The sequence below is a fragment of the Bufo bufo genome, chromosome 2 (assembly GCF_905171765.1).
Source record: "Bufo bufo chromosome 2, aBufBuf1.1, whole genome shotgun sequence".
NCBI lineage: Eukaryota > Metazoa > Chordata > Amphibia > Anura > Bufonidae > Bufo > Bufo bufo.
In genome coordinates, this window is record NC_053390.1 from 333473450 (window position 1) to 333499367 (window position 25918).

A 25918-nucleotide genomic window follows, 5' to 3' on the forward strand; every position below is an offset into this window, starting at 1 on the left:
ACATCCCCTGGGGCTCTAATCATAAAAAACTCATGTCCATGGTCGAGTTCCAGTCCTTGCAGGACCAGGAAGTGACTTGGTCCTATGACCACAGCGGGCATGTCTGATACTTGTGGATCCTAGTGGTAGATATGCCATAGATGTCTAAAATAGGAAAACGCGTTTATGGGTAATGGCTGCTGAGGTACAGCCAGAATCCCTTCCAAAATATGGTTTTGCTATAGATCGGGGTGGTGTACAAATTAGCATTCTCTGGAAGGTTCTTACTGGTAAATGTTATCCTAAATGTGTTTTCTTATTGACCACAGTTGGTGGTTTTATGGTGCTTTGTTCCTTATTAAAGGGTCATTCCACATGATAGGGGTAACTTTTATCAACCAGGATACTCCTAAGTTCACTGCAAGAGGTGAAAAATGGTGAGCTTTTGGAAGACTAGAAAATGGATGCATTAAGAAGGGAGGGTTTCCAGTAAATAGATTGAAGAACAAGTTTCCAATACCGCTTGTCTAGCAGGTTGCAAGGACAGAGTTGGTATGGATTTTTTGCAGTTATAATAAGGGGGCATGACACCTCTCTAGTTTGTACTTGCATCTCTAACTCTACATATTTATGGACTGTTAAGTCTTAATATAAACCCCCTTGGAGGAAGATCCAACAACTTTATTAAGAGGTGAATTTGTAGCGTCTTCTGCTATCTGTGCTCCAGAACCTGGAATCTACTCCAAGCGGGAGCTGGAGTTGAGTTCAGTTATAATTTACGCCAGTTTTCTTGCGTAAATGTGTTACACTCCACTTAAGAAAGGGCTTGTCGGAAAACAAAGTTGTTACAGATTGGTGTAAAGACTTCACCAATATCTGCAAAAAGTCAGAAGAAAAACTGCCATCAAAAGGCATCAGCAGCTGCTACCATACCCGGGCAGTTTTTAAACTAGGGATACTTGGGGGGATGTCTTTAGAGGATCCAGTTTTGGACATTATGAATGTTCATTCATATTCTTCTACCATTTTTGAAAAAGTTTGTTTGCTTTTTATGGCACATTTTTATGTTGTTCGGGTACCTTTTTTAGTCTCCTTTTATCTGCATAAGGCCTCATGCACACTACCTTGTCCATTTTGTGGTCCACAAAAAAAATGGATGCTGCTTTTTGTTGCAGACCCATGGACCCATTAAATGGGTCCACGGTCCGCACTTTGCGGGCAAGTATAGGACATGTTCTATACTTTGTGGAACGGACACATGGATGCGAAAGGCATACAGAAGCATCCATTCAGCAGAGGATAGCACATGTCCTATACTTGTTCTCAAAGTGCGGACCCATTGAAGTCAGCGGGTCTGCAGCAAAATGCGGCATGCGCACAGACCAGATCTGCAGGTTGCAAAACGGACGTGGTGGTTTGCAGAGGTCACACAACATTTTTCCAGAAGAGTAAAAATACTCCTCCGACCATTTCTGAGGAGTATTTTTACCCGAGGAGTACGAAATCTGCAGTAATTCAAATATATCTGCCTACACTTGCTCACGTATGCGTTGGCGGCTGCGTTTGGAGCCTCTGTTGCAGATTCTGTCTAAAGACCAGACAATAAAGCCTTACATGCAGCACTTTTTTGTTCTGGTAGGCAGACTGGTGAATGGAAACTGAACGGACTCCTACATGTTTTTTGCTGGACTTTGCAGGATGGAAAAACATGGTACACTACACTTTCCCATCCTGCAGATTTTTTTTTTTTACTATGGTGATGGATGTCAGTGTGGCATCTGTTGTGTATGTTGATCGTATGACAAACCCAGCCTTATCTGCCCGATCCAGCACTTCCGTTATTTTTATTGTTCTGCTCCATTTGATGAGCAGAACAGAAATAAATAGGGCCTCAGAGGTGGGGATTTATGCAGGGGACCTTTACTGGTCTAAATAACATCAAGCTATTATAGCAAAGTTATAAAGTCCAGTCCAATATGGCGGATCTTCCCTATACTTTACCACTTGGCTATAATAGTCTGTCTGCATTCACTACATACTGCACCACATACATGCGTGTGATGATCACACACTGCACTACATGCATCACACAATCGTTGCGTTACACACTGCTGTCACCTTGTTCTGCGTCCATCTTCATGTCCGGGCCCAGTCTTTAGCTCCACCGCTGCCAGGGTCCTTGTGCTGCGTGCCTGGCACTCCATATTCAAACATCCCCTGGGAAGCTAGCCCCTCCTCCTTCCAGCGCTTGCTGGCTTCCCCTTATTCAGGGCCTGTATCGCGCCTGCCCAAACTCAAATGGCAAATCTCCTTGCTGTCTGTAGCTTTGCTACTTGGTTACATGGGCACTGGCTGTGCCGTTCACAGCGTGCCATACGCTGATGACAGGCAGGGGAAAGTCTAAGGCGTATTGGTACGCCTTAGACTTTTTTCAGGGAGTAAAATGGTCTGAACAGGCGTCTATGACCCTTGTACTGGCGTTATTGCGATCTCTGGTGGTGTGTGTGAAGCCTAAGGGCTCTTTCACACGAGCGGATGCCGTGCGGGTAATCTTCTGCGTGTAAGAGAGCCAAGCCCCGTTCCGGACAGCAGAGACACGGAGCAGTAACATGATAAAGAAAACTCTTTGCATCTCTGACCTTTTTTCTACAAAATCACGGTGACCACTTTATCTCGCTGTGATTTTGTAGTAAAAAGATCACTGGGAGGCACAGAGCATTATCAATCATGTTAATGCTCCGTGTCTCTGCTGTCCGGAACAGATCTTGGCTCTCAGATTACCCGCATGGCATCCGCTCGTGTGAAAGAGCCCTAAGGGTGTTTTAATATGGTGCCATTCTTTGTAAGTCCTAGGCGGTACTCGTTTGCTTTTATTGGTTTGTTGGGACTGTCCAACAGTGAAGTATTTGATGGCCAGCCACGTACTAATGGTCGTGCTCTGGTATTTGCTTGCTCTGGCTTTTCACTTAAGTAGGCATGCTATGTCATCTGTTGCTAATTGCAGCCTGTAGTATTTTTATGTCATGACTGATGTCTGAGAGCCAAAGGTTCACTTTGTGACAACGTGACACCTGCTTTATTGCTGACACATTCATATGCTCAGTTAGTGAAAGTATCTTGAGTAATGCCAAATTGGCTTTTTTTTTTTTCCCCTCCCTCGCCCCTCACAAAGTTTGTTCTCTGTATCGTGAACGTGGTGTGATCTCTCAGACTTGTCAGCCACTCAAGGGTTATCATGTTTCAAACTAAGGTTTAAAAGTTCTGACATGCTAAAGATGTACAAGAGCAAAACTCTTGAGATCTTGACAAGGGTCTTCTGCTGCCAATTGGCTTTATGTCAGCAGCAGTTACAGCTGCTAGTGAGCTGGACATTATTTGCTTTGCTGGAAGGTACGTTGTGGAGAACACTGGGACAAGTGGTCTGTGACGGTCCCTGACTACATAGTTTTGCTCCCATATTGTTTCATTTATAGAACTTTTTTTTTTCTGCTGCCTTTCCATACATCAGTATTGTCCCAGTATGTGTTACTGTCAATGTTGGCTTACAGTCAATACTGCCTGCAAGCTTGTATGGCAATACCAAGCATAGCCCATAGTAGAGTGGTGTGGTTTCTAAGGAAAAAAAATCATTTTATGTGGGCTACGTAAACTATCTATCCATCAGAAGGAAGAAAATGGTTTTCCTAGTACTACGTGATGGAGGGAGCTAGTCTGTAACTTAAAGGGGTTGTTGCCCTTTAGGACTTTTTAAACTGATGGCAGCAGCAGGTTTTACATTTTGGGGGGAAAATAAATTGTGGATGGATGTCTTTCTCAGCCTTATAAACTGTTACTATGTTGCTATAATCATCTGCTCCCCAACACTGTTATGGCTCCCTGGCTCTCTTTGGGCAGTCCTCGTCCTGTAAACGTCCAGCTGGATGGTGTCATATGCACCGCTGCAGCTAATGACTGGTCTTGGAGATGACATGTCCTCAAGAGGCACATGACCCAGCATTGAAGCGCCACTTTGAGACAAGTCTCCTCTGAGGCCAGCATTGGCTGCAGCAGTGCATGTCATCATCCAGAAGTTTACTAGATAGGGAGCTGGTAAGTTTGATTTTTCAATTTGCCACCACCACCAAAGTCCTGAAGTTCAACTAACCCTTTAACAAGCCTGAGTGAAAATATTAGTCAAGCCAGAACCCCAGCTTAAAAGGGTTTTTCAGAACTTTAATACTGATGAACTATCTTCTAGATAGGTCTTCAGTATCTGATCGGTTGGAGTCGGACACCCAGGACCCCCGCTGATCAGCTGTTTGAGAAGGCACCGTTCCCTTTGAGCGCTGCGGTCTTCTCTGGGCTTTCCAAACACAATGCTGTACATTGTATAGCGGCTGTGCTAGGTATTGCAGCTCAGCCCTATTCACTTCTATGGGGCTGAGCTGCTCCTAGGCCACATGACTGATGAACCCGTTGCTTAGAGAAGGCTGTGGCGCTACTGTGAGTGCCAGTGCCTTCTCAAACAGCTGATCTGTGGGGGTTCTGGGTGTCAGACCCCACTGATCAGATGCTGCACAGGTCATTAGTATTAAAGTCTCGGGAAAACCCCTTTAACCCTTGACAGAACAGAGCAGGGTATTGGCTGGATGAGATGCTTTTGAATAAGAGTTTTGGGAGACTGGAGGAGACCCTTTCAAGGGGTCATGTATTGATGTAAAGAAATCAGATAGTACATGACAGTCTCTTTCTAACATAGCTAGAACCAGCCCTGTACCTCACATGGATCCAGAGATCTCCTCATTATTGCTCTGCTAGATGTATATCAAGCTGACAGCTTAGGGGGATGTATCCTTTCAGCAGCGGCTTGTGGCTAGTGACAGTTGAAGATTTGACCTGAGCACGTGCAACCACCTCAGTGAAGTGGAGAAGAAATGAGGAAAAGAACAAACAGCAGGTGGCTCTATACAGATACGTTTTCTTGAATAGCTCAGTGGCTATACTACATTTTTAATTACATGCAAATACAAAAGAATTCAGATATAGGTGCTGGGTTGGAAAATGTAGAACATTTTTAATAGCCCACGGAGACCCAGCTTTTTGTAGAGTCTTATTGGCAATGTTCCATGGCAGAAAATAAGTGGTTTAGCTGTCTTCCAAAACGGCAAAAAAAGTCTTGGGAATTGGACGACTTCAAAAGGAGCCATAATGTGGCTTTATTGGTGGTCTCGAGATGGCCGAGTTCTCATGTCTACGGTTTGATTTTGGGGGAGATGCACGCCTACGTTGGTGATAAAACCATGCTACTGTTGGAGGACCTGCAAATACGGAGAAGTTTGTATGTAAGTCCAGGCGCTCAGCATTGTCTAGCTGTGAGAGCTGCGCTATTCTGGTACATAAATGAACGAAACTGAGGTATGTAGGAAGGGCGTGCGTTGATAACCGTTCTTAATCCCAAATGCTCTTTGAGAAGCAACCTCTGCAGTTTGTCATATCCCAGTTAATATGGCAGTAAGGAGGAGATGAATGTGTCTACTTCCCTAAGCCCTTTCCTCGGGAGACCTGTAAATTTGATTGGCTGCTACAATTCCAGCAGAATCATTCGATTTGAGAGCAATAGAGAGATAAGATATCCAATTACCCAAATGATTTGCGGGGTTAGCCACCGTTGTCATGGAGACTCGAGTTGGAACAAATTAAATTTTAAGCAATAAAATAATTTTAAAGCTCATTTGGGATCAGAGAAATTTGGCAGTGGCGTATACCTGAATTGATTCTTAGCTTGACATGCTTTTTGACATTGATATACTGTAGGGACCACGGCTTCCAGATCCATATGACTTCACTTTTAATGGATCATTCCTTACTAATTCACATATTTGTCGTCGACTTTTCAGCAAGCCTTTTCTAATGCTGGTGGAAGTTTGTTTAAAATCTTGACCAAAAATATAAAAAAATGCTTCAATTTTGATATTAATGCTCTGACTTTTAAGAACCGGGGGAGGAGTGGCAGTGCTGTGTTTGTGTGGTTTCTTCTTAACCAATCAATTAATGGATTCCTGGTTTACATAATGAGCGCCAAGCATTTAAGAAGAGTGGCGTGGATTTAAAAAAGAATGCTCAGCACAGAGAGCATCCCCCCCCCCCCCCCCTTTCCATATGTCTGCTGTTAGACAGATGGAGATGAAAATTGCTCTGAGGTCAATAAGCCATTTGCAGCGTTCTCACTGGCTTCGATTTTTCTCTCATCCGCCACACAGATTATCTCAAATGATTCAGTAATGACAAAAAGTGCAACATTGACCTTTATTCCTTTGTGGTTTACAATGTTGCATAGTATAAATGGCAGGAAGTCCATTTTTATTTCTAGGAGGACTTTTGAGCTATTGACCCAGGCCTTTTAACCCCATGTCAGTAACCAAACTACTAAATGTAGGCAGTGCCAATGGTGATTGTTATATATTCTTGTTTTGCCTGATCCTTCTCTTTTTAAGTATAAAGGTACCATAATGCATGGTTTGTTAAAAGGGTTATCCTGCTAAAATGATTGCCTGTCCAAAGGTTTAAACAGTGGGACTCTCAGCAATCCATGTGGCCAGGTAATATACTTTTCGTTGGATAACCCTTTTAGTTTATTCTTTTCACAGCAGCTTTAGGCAGGGTGGATTTGATTTAAATCAAACTGATTTAAATCACTAGTTGGTAAGGCTTGATTTAAATCATAGTCTTCTACATAAAGACTAATTCTTGCTGGTATAACTTATAATATGCAAGTAGATGAAGATTTAAACAACTTTTCATATTAGTTTGATTAGGTTGATTCTGTATTCATAGGTTTGTAGAAGTTAAGATTAAGGTCTCTTTCACAACTCTGTTCATGTTATAACATTTTTGCTGTGAAGAAGAGGCATGTGATCTCTGCTGAGTCAAATTCAGTTTTGAGAACTGCAAAAGTCAACCAAGCATCTGGGATAATATCTTGTAGGCAGAGAAACTGCCCAATAATCTTACAAAAACCTTGTTAAATAACGATTCGTTAAAAAACGAATCTTTATTTCATGATGGAATAACCTTTGGATGGTAATAGATTTTCCTCCAAAAAGCATGTTATATAAAAAAAAAAAATCTGATTTAAATTTTTTTTTTTTTTTTTTTTTTTTTTTTTTTTTAAATAATTGATTTTTATCCACCCTGGCTTTAGGTGATGTCTTCAAGACATTGGCTGCTATCCAGGAGACATGCCAATGATTAACTCGGGGTGGGCTGTAGATGGCTTTAGCCTGTGGCATTGTAAGACATAGCCACAAACATTGTAATGTCTGAAGATTATCTCCTGGGGCACAAAGGTTCAGGCATGTTGGAGGAGAGCTGGTTGGCCCCTCTGACATATTGGGGCAAAATGATTTAAGATTTTTATGCCATAAAAGCTGAAGCTTGACGGGCTCTATTTTTGAGGTATAATTTTTGACTTTTTACACTTCTTGACGCTTTTGGACTCGCACTTTGGTTACTGCAGTCATTCTTCCCTAAAATTATCAAATACTGTCAAACACTCTGGGGGAAGAGGTGGGGGATTTATCATGAGAGGAGGTTTTGAAGCCCATTTTACAAGTCTGCATTGCATAACTTACACCAAATTTACCACTACCAATTTGGAGAGGCCAAACCTTGGAACTTTTTTAAAATGTTGGCACATACATACATACATACATACATACATACATACATACATACATACATATTTTAGATATAATGACTAAATAAATGCTTTCCGTGGCCGTATGATGATTGTACTGTTTTTTTGTGTTAAATATATCTCCTTGTAAGTGTCAAACTGAAAACCTTCTCACTAGCTACGCAACGGGCCAGTCTCTAAGGCTTTGTTTGCGAAGAGCCGCCGGCAGAGACTCGCCTCAGTCTCCAGACTGCTGTAGTTTCTTCCTACTACTTTCAGCGATCCTTTTTAGCTCTTGAATGGAGGGCACTGCTACAAGCATGTCATTTGCAAAACCCTGGTCATCGTTCAGGTAGCGGGGACCAATGGGTGAAGTTGAGCCAGCTATTAAAAATGAACACTCAAGAGTCGGCATTAGGAACATAAACAATTAAGGGCTCTTGAGATGTTCTGAGAGCTGCCATACAGATACAAGAGCCTTTTCCTGACATTGTAGGCTGTGGTTCTTGGTGCCAGAGAACTTGGACAATTATTACTAATCTGTGTGCCAGAGCTGCTTCAAGCATGAAGGATTTGGTTTATTCCTGTTTATCTTGATTTACAGTGCAGGGCTGAACATACACGTTACAGATTTGTACTCTGGCCGCAAAACCACTCAGAATGCAGCAGAGATACATAATTGCCGATATCCTGGAAACATTGCACTTGAGGATATTTGTTGCTTTTCCGTACCAGACTGCATTTAGTCTCCTATGCACATGCTGGCTCGTTTTAATATGCTTTCTACCCCCTCCACATGTTCTACTATTAGCAAGACAATTTGATTCAAGTTCCCCTAACTGTTAGAAGATGGGTCGAGTGTTGCCAGCAAAGGGAATTTGTCAGCAGGAAATGACCTATTGTTCAAATAACGTTTTTATATTGCGCTTATTTTGTTAGCATTTTTATTTTAATTTTTTAAAATTTATTTTTAGTTTTCCATGTCACGATGTTCAAAAAACAAAAATCTAAATGCATTGTGTTTTCGCACCAATCACTAGGTCTAAAATATATCGAGACTTCATGTTTACATGTTGCAAGGATCGTTTTTTGAGTAGCGATCTCATTATCCCAGGCAGGATTACAATGACAGATTACACCTATATAGAGATAAGACAGGATCTACCATTCACAATAGGTGATGTCGCAGCTTATCTTCTCCCTCCTGACCTCTGCACAGGTCATCGACCATGCTTAGAAGTCAATTAGTCCCCTGCAGTCTATTGTGCTTATGATCCACGTAGCTGTTCTCAACGAACAGGAAGTCTTGACCTATTAAGTTTTTAGTGTGAAAACTGCATGGGGTATGTATGTGTGTATATATATATATATATATATACATAACGTGGAAAATTAAAATTTTTAAGCAAAAGGGCGTTTTCTGTGGCACATTCCCTTTAACACACTGTACCATGGATGAGGGGCCACCAAAGTTGCAGTCTGCAGAATTTGAGGTCATACAGCATCCAATCACTTGGAGGTGGAAAAGTTACAAGTGATCTGGCTTGGTGTGCATTCACACAACCGTAGATCCACCAAAACACTGACACCAGCCTTGCGCATGCTGCAACGCGATGTAGACCCATTGATTTAATGGGTCCTTGGTCTGAAGTTGAGGTTAACTACAGGACGTGTCCTATCTTTTGTGGTGCTTCGCACGGAGGCGGAAGCACCAGGAGGCCCATGCCACAGAAAGTTGGGACATGTTCTATACTTCACCGCAACATGCAGACCATGGGCTCAATAAAGTCAATTGGTCTGCACCGTGACGCGGTGTGCACATAGCTGGTATCGGTGTTTTGATGATCTGCTTTTTACCCGCCGGAAAACACGGTCGTGTGAATGCACTCTTGGTCTCAAACTGAAAGGTGGTTAATCCTTAGCAAACCATTATAGAAGTTAACCATTCTTGAACATACTTGACTTGCTGTTGCTTGATATGTAGCCATATGTGTTTTTTGTTCTTTTATTTTTTTCGGTTTACTAGCGTGCTTATATTTCTCCCCCTCGTTTTTTTTTTTCTCCATTGCAGACAGAAATTGCCAAGAGACTGAATACGATTTGTGCACAAGTCATCCCATTTCTTTCTCAGGAAGTAAGTAAAATGCTGGCTGCTAAAGTGCAATTATGCTACTTCTGTTTGCAAATTAGTTAGCTTTACAATGTTAATTTTATTGCATTGCATAAGTGCGAAGAACATCTGTTCCAGTTATGGTGTGTGGAGCCCCCTGCTTCTTTACATAACAGATTGCAGGGCAGACTATGGGAATGGAGAATACAGGGGCTTCATATATCATAGGCTACCCAATTCTAATTACTGTGCAAAAGCAAACCGAAATAGGACAAACCAGGAAGCCAGCTGTGATTCTGAATGGCGTGGATGTTTCTAAACACTATGGGGCAGGCTTATTAAGACCAGCCTTGTGTGCACTAGTCCTAATTCGTCCTGTGCCGACGTGAGGTGCACGCCTTGATTGTTCCATCACCCATGCATCAGAAACTGAAATCTTCTCCAGCCAGGAGGTGTAATGTGGTGGTATTCTGGTGTATACATTGTTAAATGCGTTAGGTCACAGAGGTCCTGCCCACGTCCCGAGCACTCCCACTTGAGCCTCGTCCACCTCTTGCAGCAGACCCCAAAAATAACAGTGCGATGAACTGGAAACTGAGCACTCCGTCCTCCGGTTTAGCGCTTGTACCAGGATACTGCAACTCTGCTTCCATTTACCTGAAGTGAATAAAAGGGGTATTCTAAGGGGCTTTTTTCTTTAATTCACAACTGGTTGTTATTAAATTGCCTAGTGGCACGGAGCTCCTCAAATGATATGCTCTTGGCGCTTCCTGGATCATGTGCCTTACATTACGCATGTGATCCTCGCCTTGTTACAACCCACGTGATCGTGTCGCTGACACATTTCGTGCCTGCCCTCTGCACTCCATAACCATAGCGCATGAGTGAGAATTGATCTCTTGCTCTGCTGACGTCTCCCACAGATTGGCACTGTATGACCACAACCTGTGAGAGAAACCTTAGGTAGGTTACCACTCTGAAGTTAATGCTTTGGTTAATTTAATATTAATTTATTAATTAATATTTTCCTGTGCAGCATCAACAACAGGTGGCTCAAGCTGTAGAGCGTGCCAAACAAGTGACCATGGCAGAGCTGAATGCCATCATCGGGGTACGTGGCCTTCCTGGTCTACCTCCTACAGTGTGTATAACCAGCTTTCTTTACTTGTTTAATGTATGATATTATGTTTGCATGATTGCTGCCAGAATTACTGGGAAAGACTAGTGCTGTGCCATGTCAAGATATTAGTATCTTAAAAAAAATAATATCCCAAGAAGAACATTTTTCCATATAGACATGCACTGTTCAGGCTATTCCAGACTGGTGGTACCTGTATGTTCTGGTTTCCTGCCATGAACTTCAACACAAGCTCACATTGGGTGCCAACTGTAATTGGAGATGTACTCGCCTACCTCTTAAAGGGATCTGTCATCACCGACCTGCTATCAAACTGTTTGCATAGACGCACAGCTGTGGGTCACTGGATTACAACGCACTTTTTCTTTTGTTGATCTGGGGCTCTGTTCCAGAGTTATGTCACTTTCTCTTAATATGCAGATTAAGGCTTCAGTGCTCTTGTTGCACCCAAGCTCCACTCCCTCCCTCACTGGTTTGCCACCGTTTGGCCCTGCCATTCAAAGCAGCCAAGCAGGGGCTGGCCACCGAAAGGAGTGGAGCTTTGCTGTAACAAGGGGGTCACCATTGCTCTTGTTGCCCCCAAGGCCGAATTTTCATATTGAGAAAAAAAGTACCGTAACTTAGGAATGGAGCCTAGGATTTCAGGGTCAACGTCATAGACGTTTGAGTTTTCTGTTCTTTGTTATATTCAATCATGTGAGCTTTTACCTGAAATGTGCACTACTAATGGGGTCATTTATTAAACTGGTGTGAAGTAGAACTGGCTTAGTTGCCCATAGCAACCAATCAGATTCCACCTTTCAGTTTCCAAAGGCGGAATTTGATTGGTTGCTATGGGCTACTAAGCCAGTTCTACTTTACACCAGTTAAAACATTTATGGGGTAATTTATATCATTCGATCTAATATTCAAATGTATGCTTGAAATGGATTTACTTATAGCTGAATAACCTTGGATTAAATAGCAAGACCTGACTATTGTGGGCTTGAATTAGAACTGGTCTTCACTGGGGACTAGATGATCGCTGTCACCCAAGAATTGAGGAAATAAAACACTGAGCTATCCAGTGATGTCTTTATCCTCTCCTTTGGGCGACCCCTTATGTATAGGTGACACCGTGCGGGGTGTTAACCCTCCCCCTTTCAGTGGCATGGTGCAAATTGTTCTGCGATCCCCGAGGGGCTGCTTCATCAATGTCCATTTCTGAAATCTGGCTCTGGATTGAGCAGCTTGTCTGTGCCTATATATTTAATTGCTTGACATGATGGTGCCTTGCAGATCCTAGTATGTGTGTGTTTTTTTTTTCCCTCCAGTCTCTCTCCCTTGGTTTTTAATCTGTTTATTGCCTAATGCCGCCTCCGTGTGACTGTCAATCACCAGTTATTTGTTCCGCATTAATGAATTCACTGAACCATGCATTCCTCCCTCTGTGTGAATTCAATTATTCCCGCCACATAGGCTAGAGCGTTTCTGGCCTCCCAACGCAGGCGAATCAAGGAGCTGTCCTTTCTGATTTTATTCATGTGAGCGGCTTGAGCCGATTCAGCTTACTCATTTATCAATTTATGTTAATTGCTTGTGAGAAGATGCCCTGCTGGTCTTTATGGTTCCCTCAGACACTTTGTAATGATAATTAGACATGCTGCTGTATGGATTAACAGTGCCATAGTCCAGTGACGTCTGCAGACAATGGGACCAGTTAATCCATCTGTGCTTAAAATTACATCCCAACTGGAGACTGAGGGGAAAAAAAACCCCCTCCTAAAAAACGCGGGAGGATTAGTGCTGATAAAAGAATGAGTCTCAGCTTGAAAACTCTCCTTTCATCAGTTTCTCAATTGCAGATCTGCAGTTGCTTTGCCTGTGGTAAGCCATTGGCAGTCAATTAGGTGAAATAAACTGGGAGGGTGACCTTCATTTCCTTTTAATAGCTTTTTCCTCCCTGAAATGGGGAGCTTCAGTGGATTTTCAGCTTACGTTTTATTCAAGCCGCTTTATTACACTTGACAGCTTAGCCTTGCATAAACATTCCCTCCCCTAACCTTCTTCCCTGCGCCCCCTCCCCCCCCCCCCCCCCCCCCCCCCCCCCCCCTAAACGGCGCTCTTCATTAACATCGCCCACTCCCCCAAATGGTGAGCTTATTTTACATTTGAGCGGCTATTGAACAAATGAAAATCAATATCCGTAATCCAATCTCTGCGCAGGGCGATCGGTTTCATTTCTTTTTCATGAGCATTAGTATATTAGGGCCTTGATCTGCCGCCATTACAGCGGGCATCTCTTTAATCTTTGCCCTCAAGTATGATTTGTCCATTTGCATATGTTAAGAGAGAGAGTCTCTCGGGCGATCGATGACTATAGGGCCGTGCAAGAAGTCTCGCTCTCCCGCATATGCTTCACTTGCCTAAATGGAGCCTTTGTGCATCCTGCAGAATCGCAGGAGCATAAAATTGGGTTGACAATTCGCTGGACCTTTGCCCCCTTTCATTGAAAATGCAGTGTGTCGACCTGTATCCCTGGAGGGGAGTGGATGCTAGGAGCCCCTGTCTGTTGCTAGAAGCGGCAGCTGCATTGGAAGTATGCACTGGCCGGTCTGATAGCAGCTGTCGGTATTGTTGAGCAGGCAGACTTGGTAGACAGAACAATGGAGGGGGGGCATGCTCCCGAGGAGCTGCCGCTTTCACACCAGAAAAAAAGAAATAGTAATTTAACGGTTTAGACACCTATTAGGAGTGTGAAAGATCATGGGTTTTCTCATGCAAATAAGCCAGACGTAATTCTCCTATCACGTTTAGCGCAGCCTCCCGGCAGCAGCTAATTTTGTGATGGTGGTGGGCTAAATATGTATTAAAAATAAGCAGTTTTAACTAACTTTTTTTTTTTTTTTTTTTTATAAATATGTTATGTACATAGATAAATGGTGACATGCTAGGGCTTTCACGGTTGAGCCAATGGCTTCCCTTCTGCTTCGTTATAGGAGCAGAAAAACTGAGATGGTGAAAGTGCTGCATCAGGCACATAGCTGAAACTAGAACAGCCCCTAACGGACCCCACTGACTATCAGGTCTGTCGGGTTTCGGTTTGGGAGCATATGCAGGACTTTTTTCCCAATGACGGACACCGACCAGAAACTCTAAAGCAGCTTAAGGCCTCTTGCACACTAACGTGTTTTTTTTTTTTTCTCCTCTCCAAGTTTACGTTCTGTTTTTTGCATTCCGTATACGGACCATATATGGAACCATTAATTTCAATGGATCTGCAAAAAAAAGGAAGGTATTCCGTATGCCTTCTGTTTTCGTATTTCTGTTCTGTTTCAAGATGGAACATGTCCGTTATTCAGACAATAATAAGACGTCAGCCGTATTTTTTTGCGGATCTGTTTTTTGTGGACCCTAATATACTGAAAGCCATACGGTCGTGTGCCAGAGGCCTAAGGCCTCTTTCACACGAGCGTGGTGTATTGGCTCCGGGTGCGTTCAGTGAAACTTGCACCATTTTGCAAGCAAGTTCAGTCAGTTTGGTCTGCAATTGCGTTCAGTTCAGTTGTTTCCATGCGAGTGCAATGCGTTTTTGATGTGTTTTTTCACGCACGTGATAAAAAAAAAAGGAAGGTTTACAAACAACATTTCCTAGCAACCGTCAGTAAAAAACGCATCGTATCCGCACTTCCGGATGCAATGTGTTTTTCACTGAAGCCCCATTCACTTTTATATAGAACATGCTGCGTTTTCACACAACGCAGAACTGATGCGTGAAAAAAACGCTCATGTACACCGACCCATTGAAATGAGTGGGTCTGGATTCAGTGCGTTCACGAAACTCACTTGTGTGAAAGGGGCCGAAGGGCTCATGCACACAAACGTATTTTTATTTTTCCTCCTGTTCCTTTTTTTTTTTTTTTTTAAGGCCTGTATGCAGAACCATCCACTTCAGTGGGTCTGCAAAAAAAAAAAATGGAAATGGCTTCATTTGCATTCCATTTCTGTATGTCGGTATGGCTGTTTCGCAAAATAGATAGAACATGTCCTATTACTGTCCGTTTTGTGGTCAAGGATAGGCATTGTTACAATTGATCTACAAAAAAAGATGCAATACGGATGTCACACGGACGTCATCCTTATTTTTTTGCGGACCGCAAAATATATATAGGTGCATGAGCCCTAAGGCTACGTTCACATCTCTGTTCGGGCACAGAACAGCCTGCCAGAGCTCAAAGATTCCTCTACTTCACCGATGGACCCCCGTTGATTGCAGTGAGGTCCAGACAAAAACCCTTGCTTGCATCCAGCAGTTGCGCTGGATCTCCTAAACTGAGATATAAACGTTGCCTATCCTGGCCTTTCTGTACTTGAAGTATGCAGAATGTTTTCTGTTTCACAAGTTCCTTTATGCATTTTTCTTTCATTGATCTTGTTTACTGCAGCTCTTTAATGGCCTGGCCTCTTGGCTGGCAGTATGCATAGCAATAGGGTGGAATAGGGTTGCTGGCACAGGCGGTGATGGTTTCTTACATAATGTTTTATGATGGAGCATTCTGTCCAGTCTGCCCTGAGCCAGCGTCGGCGGATTGAGTTGTCTGTCTCCTCACGGGCTCGCTTTGCATGAGGTGATTGGCTCAAGGATTAGCAAGATGCTGGTTTATTTTGCTCCTTGGCTGTGGTTGCCAGCTACATCTAGGATTGTAGTGTGTGAAGCTTAAGAGGATGAGGTTAACCTCTTGAGGGCTTATTTGTGTGAATATCTTGTTAATCCTTGGAAAGCCTATAAATAACTAGGTTGCATATATTGTCCTATATGAGGCAAGGAATAATATATGGCAGGTGTAGGGACACTCCCCCCAAAGTGTTAGTCTGCTCTTTTCCCTTAGATTGACTTTTTTTTTTTTTTTGAAGGCCTTTTGTTAATATTGATGGATTGAAAATGTTGTCATCTGTGAAATTAATCCTGGCCGGCTTTTATCTTTTTGTAATCTGTTGGCTTTAGTTTCCAATCCCTAGATTTAGTATCAACTATCCACTGCAGACGGTGCGTGGTGATCTGTTCCCTGCACCTACTATCTGATGTTTAGGTGTTCCAGACATTTGGTGTCCATACTCTTGGAGCTGTATGGCTCCTTCTGCTTGCCACTAGAGTTGACAATTACACTTCTTTTTTGATTTGTTTGGCTTTTTGGACTTTGTAGATTATGTTGCGTTTAGTGCTGAATAATATAGGTGTACTAGTCATGCCCCATGTTATCCTGCTACTAAGCTACTTTAGCAAGCTTTTTTTTTTCTATACACATTGGTGGTTTCTTGAGTTTTAGTTTTTTTTTTTTTTTACACTCTTTAGGAGTTTCCACTCATCGTGTTTTGGTTGAGTGCATAATAATCCATACAGTTATTTTCAATGTTTATTCTTTTAAGGGGGTTTTAAGAGTTTACTAAAAACATTGGCTGCTTTCTTCTAGAATCGGTGCCCCTCTTGTCTGTAGTGTAGGCTGTCTGGTATGTGCTCAGGCCCATTCACTTAGGAGGACCTTTCATCAGTTTGACATGGGCTAATTATGGTATTACCTTGTAGGGCGGCCCCCACTGATGCCATGGGTGTTATTTTTATTTTTTTTCCTTCTCCCTGGCTGTGAGCGTGGTCCAATCAGAGCGCACCGCCCAGCCAGCGAGAAGGACCTGCCACCACAAAATGCAATGCAATCTTATTGTAGAGCAGTTGAAGCTGAGCAGATTGATATAGTTTTGTGGGAAAAGATTCAGTAAAACTTGTAATTTACACATGTATAGTTTTTCCACTTCCTGTGAACAGCTATCGGTACAGGAGGAGGTGCTATCGGTTATTGATGACATTGTGTGTACACAGATAGCTGTCAGTCACTGATAACTCCTCCCTCCTGTACCGATAGCTGTTCACAGGAAGTGGAAAAAGCAATAAATGTGTGAATTTAAAGTTTGACTGAATCTTTTCCCACAAAACTATATATCAATCCACTCAGCTTTTCCTGCTCATAACATAGTGACTTCAGATTGCATTTTGTGGTGACAGATCCTCTTCAAATGGGATTTTGTTGCAAATCCTGATGCATCCCAAAGACAAGAGTTGAGCTGTTTCTGGAAATAAGCAGCCATGTTTCTTCTATCTAATCTCAATGCTCATCTCGGCTGTGGGACAGATAACCTGTACAGTGTGTACAGAATATTGAATAAGTTCTGCCTTGCTTCTTAAAGGGAACCTGTCATGTTATACAAGGTGTTTGAGCTGCAGCCAGAATGTTAGAGCAGGAGGGGCTGAGCAGATATTTTGTGGGATAAGATTCAGAAAAACTTATTTTTATTAATTTCTGGGCTTTGAAGTCAGAGAGCTGGCCCTATCAGTGATTGACAGGCTGTCCTCTGACTGTGTATACAGAGATAGCGGTCAGTCACTGATAGGACCGCCGCCTGGACTTCAAAGTCCAGAATGAGCAGGAAAATAAATGAATGAATTAAAAGTTTATTCTGAATATTTCCCCATAAAACTATATATGGTACCGATCTGCTCCACTCCTCCTGCTCTATAAAATGCTGCATTTTTATGGTGACATGTTTATTTTAAGGCTTGTATATTATAGACAACAGAAACTGAATAGATTTTTGTCCTTTCCACCTAACGTGTATGTCTTTCTTTTTCCCTTCTGCTTGGGAAACCCTGTCTGTACATGAAATCTCCAAAACAGCAGCAACAGTTACAAGCTCAACATTTGTCACATAGTCATGGACCACCAGTGCCTCTAACTCCACATCCGTCAGGACTCCAGCCTCCCGGTATGCCACCTCTAGGAAGCAGTGCAGGCCTCCTTGCCCTCTCTAATGCACTTGGTGGGCAATCTCACCTTGCCATAAAGGATGACAAGAAGCATCACGAATCAGACCACCATAGAGGTGAGAGGCATGGCAAGCAGATGTAGGGGATAAGTGTATTTAAGACTTTACTCCTTTTATTTTTATTTTTTCCTTTACAACGATTTGTATTCTATTTTTTTTTTTTTTTCTTCTCATTTATGTTTTGTAAGATAATTATCAAAATGAAAATTATACTGAGCACTCTGGTCATACTTTGTCGTAATTGTCTATAGCTATACCAACCTAGCTTAATATGCCATAGCACTCAAGGGTAAAGAGCCATGTAGCTTGGACTGGAAGGTGCATGTACAGACTGTCTAATCACATAGATCTTCGAACAGTTTGTATAATCAATCTGATAATAGAACTTTTAAAATCTGCAAATGTGTGTTTCAAATTATTTTTTGCTTTAGGTTTTTTGTCTAGCACAAGTAATATCAAACTAAACTGCAGCAGAAGCTACACCATGTAGCCTGCAGTGTAACAGGCACGTTTGCACTTTTAATTCTTGTTTGATTCTGTAAAATGTAAATGTGTTTCTTATGGATGGAAAATAAAATGTGCTTTGAAAACTTTTATGACTTCTAATTTGTCTTTATTTTTTATTTTTTTATTTTCTTTTGCGCTTTTGCTTCTTTACCCTAATGGACATATCCGCATTTCTGTGTTTCCTCCTGAGCAGAGAGAGAGCCAGGAACAGTAAGTAATGTGCTTCATGCTTGGGCAGTCCTCAAAGGGGTTTGCATATCACTGGGTGGCTGTTTTTTAAACCGGGTATCGGCATTAAAATGGTTTTATTGGTCATATACAAACCGATACAATCCATGCATGTTATTGGAGGGCCTGATTACCTGGGAAAGTAGAGAACTAAGGCTAGGTTCAAAAACCATAATGGGACTAGATGTAATCATCCTTACAGAGGACTCCTCCTTGAATCTGTTGAAATGAGATCACTGTATGGTGATCTGTGTTCAATAGATTTGCAAAAACATTTACTAAAGGTCTTTTTTTCTTGTTGCTCCATTTTCAGCCCATAATTTCACTAACATAAAAGTTTGTGCACTTGCAAAATGATTCCAGAAAAAAAAAAAAAAAATTTCTTTAGATATAGATAAAAAAATGTTATGCTATACAAGTTTTGTTTTCACACAGAAAACAGTTCTGGTAAATTTCCCTTTTTTGTCTTTCACGTGCTACATTCCAAGGTTAAATCTGTTACCATAAAAGAATTATCAATTTGAGATTGAGTTTGGGTTAAAGATGGGTGAGAAAGCAAAAACAATGAGTTCAAGAAATGCACACTTAATTTATTAGGCTTTGCAAGCGGTCTTTTAGCAGCTGACACTTTCATTACTCTTTCATGTCCCACCGTCAGAAGTTGGTCTCCTTTTCACTTGGCGAATCTTTTGTCTTCCATGATTCAGTCTGCTGAAGTCTGAAAACTAGATGGATAAGCTCGTTTACCTGTTTTTATGATGGTTGCCATCCAACCTAAAAGGGCTGTAGACCTTTCCTCTTTGTAAATGACCTGGCCTCCCTTGGATAATTATTGCCTGGATTCTTCTGTTAGGCCACTTTATGCCCCTTTACGTCTGCTTGTCAGCGAAGACCACTGTGTTTACATGCAGAGATCGCTAATGCCTTTGCTCGGCCCCATACTGAATCATTGTTTGCAGGCAGCAATGTGCCTTTTAGACGGCACGATCTGCTGCCTCCAAATGATTTTGGCGACCACATGACATATAGTTCCAAGGGAGATGGCTCACATCCATCCGTTAGGTGTATGCAGTGAAAATGTACCTCTAAGATCAATGTGTAGAGAGACCTCCAAAACATTTATACCACAATTTGATGTCCCAGGCGTGAAGGATTTGTAAGGGCGTACCTTCAGAGATACAATTCTTCAATTAGGGTAGTGATCTAGTGACCATTGTCATATGCATGTATCTGTTTTTTTTTTTTTTTTCTAGATTATTTAGGTTTAGTTTTAAGCAGTAGCTTTTAAGTATGACAGCTACAAACTGGTCGTAAAATGAGATTGCCCTTGTATTTAATAGCCTTCTTGAGCTGTTTAATCAACTATTCCATAGATGCCGATGGCTAATTGGGAACTGAGTACTGTCCTTGTTTGACCCACTTTAAAAAGCTTTGTCACTGTCCATCATTGGTCTGCTATAAAATCACTGGTAGCCATTTTAGAAGAGTTCTCTGCCCTTGGACCGATTTTGACTTAAAGGGAACCTGTCACCTGGATTTTGTGTATAGAGCTGAGGACATGGGTTGCTAGATCACCGCTAGCACATCCAAAATACCCAGTCCCCATAGCTCTGTGTGCTTTTATTGTGTAAAAAAGATACATATGCAAATTAACCTGAGATGAGTCAGGGACAGGACTCATCTAACTCCTCACGTACAGGACTCATCTCAGGTTAATTTGCATATGTATCATATCGTGTGTTGTGCTTTTATTGTGTTAAAAAAAGAATAATAATAATAAATAACACACGATATGATACATATGCAAATTAACCTGAGATGAGTCCTGTCCCTGACTCATCTCAGGTTAATTTGCATATGTATCTTTTTTTTTTTTCACACAATAAAAGCACACAGAGCTATGGGGACTGGGTATTGCTAGCGGCCATCTAGCAATGCAGGTCCTCGGCTCTATACACAAAATCCCGGTGACAGGTTCCCTTTAATGTTGACTATTTTGCTGCTTGGATGAAACACCCAGCCAGTCTCATTGTAGGTTTTTTAATTTTGGGTTCGTAGGTGAATGTTGGAGACTTTGGGAACATGATTGCAATACCTGCACAGTAATTCCACTAGTTAATTTGCCCTGTATCGTGAATGAGGCATGCAGTCACTGCAGTTAAATTCGCAACTTGTCTGGAAAAGCACAGCTTACCATTGCCTTAAGTTTAGGAAGCAGTAATGTTTCCTTGAAACCATCTACTATGACTATATGGAGATTCGTGGGTGTTTTTTTTTTTTTTTTTTTTTTTACGGCATTTTCTATCACAATCTAACCACTGACAAGTCACTTTGAAAACCTTTTTTTTTATTTTTATTTTTTTCAGAGTAATTCTTTGTTGGTTTCTGACAGCCTGCGAGGAACAGATAAAAGGAGAAATGGACCAGATTATTCAAATGACCTAAAAAAGAGGAAAGTGGATGATAAAGATTCAAGCCACTATGTAAGTTAATGACCCTTTCCTACTAGTTATATTTCTGGAAGAGAGTTGAAAGTCAAGTATTAGATAGCCGAACATTTGTTCAGTAGTCAGCTAGTCCTTGCCAACTCTCCCATACGTGTCTAGCTAAGTTTCCATAGGGTGGATGGAGTCAGCTGGTGACGGCTTACCTTCTAAGAACAGGAACAGGATTTGGATATATGGAAATTGCCATCTGGGAATAGTCAGGAGATATAAGTTAGATGGTCAGCTAGTCCTGATATAGGTGGTTTCACCTGGCATAATCTAATGTGTTTCATCACCTTTTAGATGGGATCTGAGCTCATTTCCATTGTGACATGGGAATTTATTCTGTTCATTAAAGGGCTTCTCTGGGATTTACCTTTTTGATGACCTATCCTCATCAGTGTGAGATTGATGGGGTCCCAACTCCCGGAACCTTCGCCGATCAGCTGTACGAAGAGGCTACAGGGCTCCGTGAGCGCTTTGGCCTCTTTCTAGGCCATTTTCTGTCACGTTCATTAGTCACATAAGCTAGGCCATCCAAGTGAATGGGGCTGAGCTACAATAACAAGGACAACCACTATACAATGTACCGAGCTGCTGGGTAAGCTGCAAGGAGACCATAGCGCTTATGGGAGCGCTGCAGCCTCAAACAGCTGGTTGTTGGAAGTGCTGGGAGTCGGAGCTCGCCAATTTCATCTTGATGAGCTTTCCTGTGGAGAACTTATATATATATATATATATATATATATATATATATATATATATATTGTAGTTGAATTAGTCCATTAACCCCTTACTCATTTCCACAGGTGGTAAGAAGATAGGAAAAATAAATAAGAACCCTTTTAATTCATAATTTAGTATTTGTGTTTTCAGTTGAAAGAAGTATTGAATGTCAAGTGTCCAAAACAGTGGTTCACCACCTAAGGCCTCTTTCACACTTGCGTTGTCCGGATCCGGCGTGTACTCCACTTGCCGGAATTACACGCCGGATCCGGAAAAACGCAAGTGTACTGAAAGCATTTGAAGACGGAACCGTCTTCCAAATGCTTTCAGTGTTACTATGGCACCCAGGACGCTATTAAAGTCCTGGTTGCCATAGTAGGAGCGGGGAGCGGGGGAGCGGTATACTTACAGTCCGTGCGGCTCACCGGGCGCTCCAGAATGACGTCAGAGCGCCCCATGCGCATGGATGACGTGATCCATGCGCTTGGGGCGCCCTGACGTCACTCTGGAGCGCCCGGGGAGCCGCACGGACGGTAAGTACACTGCTCCCCCGCTCCCCACTACACTTTACCATGGCTGCCAGGACTTTAGCGTCCCGGCAGCCATGGTAACCACTCTGAAAAAGCTAAATGTCGGCTCCGGCAATGCGCCGAAACGACGTTTAGCTTAAGGCCGGATCCGGATCAATGCCTTTCAATGGGCATTAATTCCGGATCCGGCCTTGTGGCAAGTGTTCCGGATTTTTGGCCGGAGCAAAAAGCGCAGCATGCTGCGGTATTTTCTCCGGCCAAAAAACGTTCCGTTCCGGAACTGAAGACATCCTGATGCATCCTGAACGGATTTCTCTCCATTCAGAATGCATTAGGATAATCCTGATCAGGATTCTTCCGGCATAGAGCCCCGACGACGGAACTCTATGCCATGCCGGAAGACAAGAACGCAAGTGTGAAAGAGCCCTAAGTTTATTTTATTTTACTCACTTATATAGCGCTGACAGTCTGCTGCACTGTACAGACATTTATCATAGATCGGGAGCCCCATTGGGGACAGCAAGCAAAGTTCCACATCAGTATGTCTTTGCTGGGTGTGGAAGGAAACCCACATAGACACAGGGAGAACATACAGCTTCATGCAGATGTGGTCCTTGGTTGGATTTAAACCTAGGACCTCAGCCTGCAAGGCATCGGTGTTGACCACTGAGCCAGTCAAATAGTTAATAGAACAAAAAGTGGCAGAGAAAGCTATTGTATAAATCAGTGTTGTACTAATGTACAATATACAATTATTTAACTTAAAATTATGTATAAATCCTACTTGAGATATAGTGGACGACCAACACCTCCTCTTGCCTTAAGCTACCACTTTATACAATGTCATACTTTATTTTAACAACATAATAGGAAATACTTTTCTACCTCCAAAAGTGATCCGAACCTGACTGGCTAAAATGGTGACCTGCATGATGGCCCATGAAAGTGAAGCTTGCTCATGCTAATTACTTCTGCTTTATCATTTTTCTCTTGGAAGAGCTGTGAAAGCCATTGGTTACTCTTCATTTCAGAGGTTTGCTAAAGCTACAAAAGGAAATCGAAATACTTGGCAGCAGACTTGGGAGATGTTCTCTAGCCCTCTGATAACCCAGTCTCTCAAAGCAGAGTTATTTCCTGTTTGTCTTTCAAAAAGCCAGACACCGTTAACAGTCTTGGTTTTCCGGTTTGAAAGGCAAGCATTTCCAGTAGGCTCAGAGTTTAGCACAGATGACAAAACGTGCAGGAACAAGGGTCACATTTTTGGGACTTTTTTGAAGTGATCTCGATATTCACTATTGTGTAATGCATAATCATATATATATTTTTTTTAAATCTGCGACTGAGGTCCCGAACTGAGCCTCTAAAACAAATGTGAATAAGGTCCTAAAGCAGAAGTTTAGTGTATATGAAGTGTGATGCGAGATTCGATCACATATAGAGAAATCCTACAAATTATTTTATTTTACAGGATAGTGATGGGGACAAGAGTGATGACAATTTAGTTGTCGATGTTTCCAATGAGGTGAGTCTTGATTTAATAAAGAAAAGGCATTTGTTGCAAATGCTTGACTTATTATGTTTTAATGCTACACTCGTACTGTACCACAACATGTAAAGCTGTTTTTCACGTCTCTAGGACCCATCGTCTCCGAGAGCAAGCCCAGCTCATTCCCCCAGAGAAAATGGTATTGATAAAAGCAGATTAATGAAGAAAGATGCCTCAAGCAGTCCAGCGTCTACTGCATCATCAGGAAGTTCGACGTCCTTAAAATCTAAAGAAATGAGCATGGTGGGTAAATCTAGGAAAAATATTAAACTGATGCTGGCGCTCATTACCATCCATCTTCACCTGCAATAGAGGTGTTACCAACTGTTCTGTAACACAGAAGGTGACAAGCTGGTCTCCATAATACCTAGGAGGTCCAACGTGAGGCTGGCCTGTGACCTTACAATAGTTATTGACACTAAACGTCATCACACCTGGTCCTGTCAATCAAAGTGGAGAGGGCTTGGAAGTTGCAGAGACCAGAGCCTCTAGGTGTAAAAGAAACACCCCCAGTGCTCCTAGAGGCTCATGTGCCTATATTAAAACATCACTTTTCTCGACAACACAGATGCCTTCAGTTGCCAAGAGCACATGTAACCAGTCACCCATTTTCATACCTACAAAACTGCTGACAGATGCCCTTTAAGGAGTCTGAAGAACTCCATAAAGGAGTTGCTCCATCTCACATTGATGGCATATCTCTAGAATATGGCATCAGTATCTTATGTGAGTATCTTGTCTCTGGGACCTCATCTTCTCTCGGAAAAAGTGAAGATCTCCCCATGCATGCGTGGCATACTTTTCATTCACTGCTATTGGAGTTTACAACATAAACAAAGAGCATGCCGTTTTGCGGAAGTCCCATAGCGATGAATGGAGAGCGCATCGCGCAAGTGCAGCCGCAGCTATGACTGCCAGAGACAGCAGAGCCAGTGCGTTGCTGTTTTTCACAACTTGCACAGTGGTGAGTAGAGGGTGGCGTGCTTTTGTAATGTGTTCTTTCACTTCTGAGATTGGAATACCCCTTTAATAAATAAGCACAGTAACGCCTTGATGTGTGCTTTGCCAGTGGTAAAAAAATTTTTTTTAAAGGGAGTCTGTCACCAGATTTTGACCTAATAGACCGCTTACATAGCGCTCTTGCATAGCAGTCTATGATTCTAATGGTACCTTTGATGTTTGTTTGAAGTTCCCCCAAGGCAAAAACGGACTTTTATTCATATGTAAATTAGGGCTCGCAAGTGCCCAGGGCGGCGTTCACCTCGTTTGAGCCCAGGCTGTTCTGCCTCTTTTCGTCATATCCCCGCCCCAGCCTCTTCCTCTGCCCACCCCGCTCTTCCTTTGCGTCCTCCTTCTCTGCAGCGAGATCCCGCGCCTGCGCTATCCATTGCTTGGCCAGGGCATGCGCACTGCGATGCCCATTGTGGGTGTCTCTGGTCCGCCTCCTCGCCGCTGTTTCTCGCTGTTGGCCGGCGCATGCGTAGTAGCTACTGCGATGCCGTGCCCACAATGGGCATCGCAGTGCGCATGCCTCGGCCAAGCAATGGATAGTGCAGGCGCAGGATCTCGCTGCAGAGGAAGATGCTGGGGCAGGGATATGACGAAAAGAGGCAGAACAGCCTGGGCTCCAACGAGGTGAACGCCGCCCTGGGCACTTGTGAGCCCTAATTTACATATGAATAAAAGTCAGTTTTTGCCTTGGGGAACTTCACAAGCAAACATCAAAGGTACCATTAGAATCATAGAGCGCTATGTAAGCGGTCTATAGGGTCACAATCTGGTGACAGACTCCCTTTAAAGAGATTTTTGCCGAAGCTGAGAACACTCCCTGTAGATCCATTGAAAATGTGGTTGTTTTTTTAGGGTGTTGTGGTGTATTGTTTTCGTGGGGCATGATGGTGGTCAAATTCTGTATGAATGTTTGTTTATTAATGCATTTTATACGTCTTGTGAGCTGACTGCATAGCAGTGGAAAAATACACAACACAGGACATGGCGTTTGGCTGTGATTCCTGCTTTAAGTGATGGCAAATTCAGGAGGCCTTCATTTTCCACAATTTTAGAAGGCCAATTGTAAGTGTATTGGGTGTACAGCGATTTTGTGCCAAATAGTCCTTAATTTGTCAAGCTTTATGAAAAGACCACGTTGAGGAAATTAT

At 42.5% G+C, this 25918-nt stretch overlaps 1 protein-coding gene across 5 annotated transcripts in view; it reads left to right on the plus strand.

Moving 5' to 3' along the window:
• The window catches only part of TLE1 (TLE family member 1, transcriptional corepressor), a 69261-nt gene that overhangs the window by 16149 nt on the left and 27194 nt on the right, over positions 1-25918 (plus strand). The window contains exons 5-11 of one of the 5 annotated variants that reach the window (XM_040417042.1): positions 9705-9767; positions 10780-10884; positions 17592-17793; positions 18437-18453; positions 20838-20954; positions 23682-23735; positions 23850-24002. In XM_040417042.1, coding sequence (XP_040272976.1) covers positions 9705-9767; positions 10780-10884; positions 17592-17793; positions 18437-18453; positions 20838-20954; positions 23682-23735; positions 23850-24002 — 711 coding nt within the window. Of the gene's footprint in view, positions 1-9704; positions 9768-10779; positions 10885-17588; positions 17794-18436; positions 18454-20837; positions 20955-23681; positions 23736-23849; positions 24003-25918 lie in introns of all 5 variants that reach the window. The other 4 variants (XM_040417044.1, XM_040417041.1, XM_040417043.1 and 1 more) reach the window with 4 other exon arrangements.